This window comes from Tupaia chinensis, unplaced genomic scaffold (genome assembly GCF_000334495.1).
Source record: "Tupaia chinensis unplaced genomic scaffold, TupChi_1.0 Scaffold000159_1, whole genome shotgun sequence".
NCBI lineage: Eukaryota > Metazoa > Chordata > Mammalia > Scandentia > Tupaiidae > Tupaia > Tupaia belangeri.
The window spans coordinates 8,579,793-8,585,849 of NW_006159630.1; the positions used below are offsets into that span (position 1 = coordinate 8,579,793).

General features: G+C 60.8%; 1 protein-coding gene across 1 annotated transcript in view; it reads left to right on the top strand.

Moving 5' to 3' along the window:
- Positions 1-6,057, top strand: part of SDK2 (sidekick cell adhesion molecule 2) — a 131,090-nt gene that overhangs the window by 31,647 nt on the left and 93,386 nt on the right. Inside the window, 5 exon segments of the mRNA XM_027770819.1 lie at positions 491-602; positions 1,536-1,726; positions 1,858-1,941; positions 3,729-3,923; positions 4,813-4,929. Of these exon segments, the coding sequence (XP_027626620.1) occupies positions 491-602; positions 1,536-1,726; positions 1,858-1,941; positions 3,729-3,923; positions 4,813-4,929 (699 nt within the window).

Below are 6,057 nucleotides of genomic sequence, written 5' to 3' on the forward strand. Positions count from 1 at the left end.
GGGGGCGGCCCAGCCACGGCCTGCCTCAGCTTGCAGATCCCGGCTGGTCATCTCACAGCCCCGTGTGTCTCCCTTTTTGAGAACACCGGTCTTACTGGATTTGGAACCCCCAGCCCAGTGCAGCCTCTCCTGGACTAACCACAAAGGCCCCATTTCCAAACAGAGGCTCATTCCCAGCTGCCAGGTGGGCTTGAGTTTGGGGGAGGGACACTAGGCTCAGTGGGAGGTCTGAGTTCTGCAGCTGCAGGAAGCAGACAATGAAGAAGTCAGCCCCTGGGGAAATCCAGGCCAGGGAAGGATTTCAGAGGTAATAAAACCAGAGGAGGTAATGCAGGGAGGCCGCAGCCCCTGGGCTGCTCTGGATACTCCGGTAGCCACTCCTCAGGGACGAAGGACAAAGTGCTCCCTCCCATGGCGTCAACCCCTACTGGGCCAGGCAGGGAAGGGATTTCTGACCTTTGCCCCCAGCTGACATCTGCCCTCTCCCCAGATGTAGGGGGCCCTGCAGACCCCATCGCACCAACCATCATCATCCCCCCCAAGAACACCAGCGTGGTGGCCGGGACCTCCGAGGTGACCATGGAGTGTGTGGCCAACGCCAGGTGGGCAGCACCTCCCCTCCACCCGTCGTTGGAACTCCAGCTGCTGCTCCTGGGTCTGGGCTCCAGGGGGAGCAGTCTGTGTTCAGGAAGATCTGGGAGTCCCCACACATGAGGGCTTGGCCGGCAGGGGGCGGCAACAGGCAGCCCTGTGTCTCAGGTGGACTGGCTCATCCTCTGTGGCTGGAGGAGGGAGAACTAAGCCCCTAGAGGAAGTTATGGGGAAGCAGATTCCAGCCCACACCCCAGCTGTGAGCCTGGCACCCAGAGCAGCCCGGAGGAGGCGGCCTCCTCTGGAAGCAGAGCCCTACCGCCATGCAGGGTGGCGTGGCTAGGACACCGTTTGGGGGACAGTCGTGTGCTGGTGCAGGAGCGTGGGCCCGAGGTTAGGTGCCAGCATGGCCCTCCCCGGCCTCCCTGCTCTCACGTGGCAGACAATGGAATAACTCCCAGCCACCCTGTGTGGGCACCAGACCGAGTCCTTCCTGGGCAACCCCCCTCTTCCAACCACCAGCACAGGGCGTAGGTGCCCCATGACCAGACCCAGAGGGCCAGCGACCTGCGCAGCGTCACCCGGCGGGCCAATAGCAGAGGGAGATGCTCTGGCCATGCCCAAGACCTGCGCTCCCCTCCCTGCATGCTCTGGCCCCCTCTCCTCCCCTGTAAAATGAGGGTGCTCCACCCTGGGTTCCCAGCGCTCCCCTCACATTAATGTACCTGCCATCCCAGCCACCCCAGCAGGCACAGCTGTCTCCCCATTACAGATGAGGAAACCAAGGCCCAGAGCACCGAAAGAACTTGCTCCCCAGCTTCTATCCTGAAAATGGCAGGCAGGGGCCAGCCCCAGCCACCTGCTCCTCTTACCACCCCATCCCCACTCCCTTCTGTGTCTGAAGTCCTTGCAGTGACCTCTGATCTGCCGTCCTTGCCCCACAGGCCTCTGATCAAGCTGCACATTGTTTGGAAGAAGGACGGGGCGCTGGTGTCAGGTGGCATGAGCGACTTCAACCGCAGGCTCACCATTCCCAACCCCACGAGCAGCGACGCCGGCTACTACGAGTGCGAGGCCGTCCTGCGCAGCAGCAGCGTGGCCCCCGTGGTCCGGGGAGCCTACCTCTCTGTGCTGGGTGAGGCAGAGCGGGGCAGCGGGGCTCCCCTTACTGAGAGCAGGGGCCGTGTGGGGAGGGGCCTCCTTAAGGGTGACCACAGTGGCCAGCTTTAAAGGAGCATGGAACTGACCCTCCCCGTCCACCTGCAGAGCCACCTCAGTTTGTCAAAGAGCCGGAGCGACACATCACAGCCGAGATGGAGAAAGTGGTGGACATCCCCTGTCGGGCCAAAGGTAACGGCAGTGTGGGCAGAGGGGACCAGGACCCCAGGCCTTCGGCCTCTCCGTCCTTGTCAGGGACGTGTTTGAATCCCTCCTCCTCCTCAAGGCCATACTACTGAGCAGAGTCAGAAACAAACAGGCCGCATTACCATAATCTCAGACTGGAAATCAACCCACAACTTGAAAGTTACAAATGAGCCCAAATTACCGTAATTTCGGGACAGGTGACAGACCCAAATTGCCCATAATTTGAGAGTTGCAGACAGTGCCAAATTACCGTAATGTCAGAAGCAGCAGACCTTGGGCACGGCGTGTCTGGTAAGCGCTGCCCGTTTTCTGGGTCATTCTGCTCGTCTGCCCCACACCCACTCTTCCTCCTTAACCCTCCTTGCCAGGGCTGGGGGGACTACTCCCTCTCCCCTTCCCACCCTCCCTCCTGACTCAGGGGCACCAAGGATAAATAATGACTCCCTCTCTGAGACTCCACAGGGGAGGCCAAAGACCACCGACATGCCCAAGGGTTGTGAAGGGCTCGCCAGACCCCCAAATCCCCACCAGTGCAGAACTTACCAGAACTTACGTGCCTATCCGGGAGGCACTTGGCCAATAAACAACCACAGACACTTTATTTCATTGCATCCGAGATGTCGCGGGTTGTAAGATGCCCCATTATTTTATGTCCCAGTAAGAATGAAAAAAAGCTGCCAATTAAATTATGGCGTGCTGTCGATGGCGAGACACCTCCCGGCCTCGGAGACGGTGCACGAGTAGGTGAAGTGCCGTGTCATTCATTCCCGGGGGAGGGTTGGGGAAGTCGCATTGGAGCAGAGATGGAGGGAGTGAGGGGAGGGCTGGGACCCCTGGGAAGAGCACGCTCAGGCAAGGCCAACAGCCACGGGGAGCCCCAGGCCCCCCCCCCCCCGTCCAGTGCAGACAGACAGGAAGAACCCAGTGTGTCCCCGACCGGGGTTCTGATGGGGACCATCTCCCACTTGGAGGTTCCCAGAGCACATGAAGGTTCTGCCCAATATCACAGGAGAAAGGAAAAAAAAACGGGGTTGTCCAAAACGGCCCTTCTGAGCCCAGCTGGTCCAGAATCTTTACATTTATCCATTTATCTTAATTTGCCAGAGGGCACGCAGACAGACAGACAGACAGAAGGGGGAAGGTACCCTCAAGTGCGGTGTGGTTGTGTCTCAATCCTCTCTCCGTTTCTCTATCCTGTGGGGTTTGGGCACACAAGCGCACGCACCCAGCATGGCTTTCTGTCTGGTTTTTAATATGCTCTAGGGCATATGCACTCCCCAAAGACAGGTGGGGACATAGGGAGAGATCATCTCCAGGGAGGACGGCCGTGCCACAGTCCCCTCCACTCTGAGATTTCGGGCACACACGCACACGCAGCCAGTGTGCTTTACAAGCTGCTAGGCACAAGACTCGAACTGTGAGGTTGGCCCTGTGGGATCCAGCTGCCTTAACCACCGTGCCTCCTACTGGTCCCCAGAGCACGTTTTTCAAAGTACCAAGGTTGGGATTCAAACTGTGGTCAGCCATGTGGGATCCTTCTACCCTAATCACCAGGCCACAGGGCCAGCCCACTTCGTTTCTTAAATCTGTACCCCCAAAGATTTTTTGAGCTATCATTCTGAGAACTCCCTCTCCTTCTCCCCAGACCAAAAGGGACTCCTGGAAGTTTCTGGAGACCCAGGTGCACAGACTCCCAGCCCTGGACTCTACCTGAGCACACCTAAAAGGCAGAGTGGCAGGGGAGCTGACCTGGACCCACATGTCACCCACAGGTGTGCCACCACCCTCCATCACATGGTACAAGGACGCGGCCGTGGTGGAGGTGGAGAAGCTGACCCGCTTCCGGCAGCGTGGTGACGGGGGCCTGCAGATCAGCGGCCTGGTACCCGACGACACCGGCATGTTCCAGTGCTTCGCCCGCAACACGGCCGGCGAGGTGCAGACCTCCACCTACCTGGCCGTCACCAGTAAGTTGGGCCTGCCCAGTCCCACCCAGGATGCAGACCTCCTCCCAGCCGACGCCCCTCCGGGACTGCGGGCTCCATTATGCAGACAGGGCCCCAGGGCATTGTCCCTTGCCCCATAGCCTGGCGGCATGAACCGGTCATGCTCCCTGCTGCTGCAGCCCGAGCCCAGAGTTCCAGATGAGCTCTCGGGCCTGTGCAGTTCTCCCAGTGTCCTGGAGCCAAGGAGGGTTCATTGGCCCTTGAGAAAGGGAGTTGGACACCCCGGGCTCCACTCTGCACGTCCACTGTCCCTGGGTTCTCGCACAGCGGTGAAGCCACCTTTGGTGTTGTCCCCAAGGTGGCCCCAGGGGCCGCACAGCTCCATCCGTCTACTCTTGGTCCATCCTGAGCCCCGCCCTTCTGCTGCTAAGGGTGGGATTCAGAGGGGACTGCAGGCAAGAAGGGGGCGCTGACCCCCAGGAAGCGCATCTCGGGGGCCAAGGCAGCCCTCCTGTCAGCCTTCGCCGCCCTTCCCTCCAGAAGCCGGAGCCTCAAGCTCCTGTTTGGGAAGGAGAGCCCTGTTCCCCTGTCATGGAGGCATGTGCTGCTCTCGGGGTCCTCCGTCCCCACAGAGGCCTGAGAGTCCAGGAGTGACTGGTGTCACTCAAGTCTGTGTAGCCCAGGGAGCCCTCAGGACACCTCACCCTTCCCTGCAGGGGACCTAGGTCTGAGAGTCTAGGAGGGACTGGTGTCACCCAAGTCCATGTAGCCCAGGGAGCCCTCAGGGTACCTCACCCTTCCCTGCAGGGGACCCACCCCGGCGGAATGGCAGAGGTGGAAGAGGGGGTCCTGGTCCTCTGGCTGGGCTCATCCCGGGGTATAGCTAAGAGGCCCCTGTCTCTGTTTGTAGGCATCGCCCCCAACATCACCAGGGGCCCCCTGGACAGCACAGTGATCGACGGCATGTCAGTGGTGCTGGTGTGCGAGACCTCGGGGGCGCCCCGGCCGGCCATCACTTGGCAGAAAGGTAGATGGGGCCTTCTCCAGGGGTGCGGCCACGCCACAGGCCAGGAGGGCCTTAGCTCTGGTGCCAGTCAGGCCGGGTTCCTACATGCGAGTGTGAAGGTCATGCACACACAGCCCAGGAGGGCGCTGTCCCCTCGCAGCGTGCACTGTCCCCTCTGTGTGCCGCCCACGGAGCCCAAGACGCAGCCCGAGTCATCCTGCCTGTGACTCGGGCGAGCTGCGAACTCACTCCTGCCTCAGGTCTCCATTCGTAAACTGGTCAGGGATACACACCGGGGACGTGTAGAGGCAGGACGATCGTGCATGGGAAGCCCCCAGTGCCAGGTGTAGACGACAGTGTTATTACAGGGGTTGTCAGTGCAGACCCCTCCCCAGGCAGCCAGGCCTGAGTCCGACCTGAGTCCACTGCCCCATGTGTTTCCTTGTCCCCTCCACGCTCACCCTCAGAACTCTCCCATGTACATACACACGTGGGTACACACCTGTGCACACACCTCGTGCACACGCCTTCATGCACACCTGCATGTGCACACCTGCACACCTCTGCTCAGATGGCCCTTCTCCACCTGGCCCCTGCCCTCCCTCCCCTTCCCCACTTCACACCGCGCCTCTAGTGCAGCAGACCCTCCACCTACTCATTTCACTGATGGCCTCCCCGCTGCTGTCTCCCAGGCCTAGAGCAGAGTCTGACACCCAGTAGGTGCTCAGTAAACACTTGCAGAAGGAGTGCAGACACACCCAGGCACATACCCAGACATGGAACTGTACACGCTCCCGACCAATGTGCCTGTGCAAGTGCACGCTCCCAGACACACGTGGAGCCCCCCCTTACCAAGAGGAGGCTTTTCTTTAAGAAAGATACAAAACCTGGCCCCTCGGGCTCCCTCCTGCACATGTGCTCTCCCCTCCCCCGCCAGCCAGACACCCCACCCCTGGGTGGGGCCCTAGTCCCCCTGGGCCCCACTGCAGAAGGATGTCTGTCCTGCCAGGCCTGCTCCCCACCCAGCCTCTGTCCCTCTGCACCCACCCCCACCCCTGGCCTCCTCTCCCGTCACTTCCCTCCGCTCCCTTGAAGGTGACCCTGCAGCAGGATGCTCGTCACCACCTTGTCAGAGCCCCCCCCCCGTGT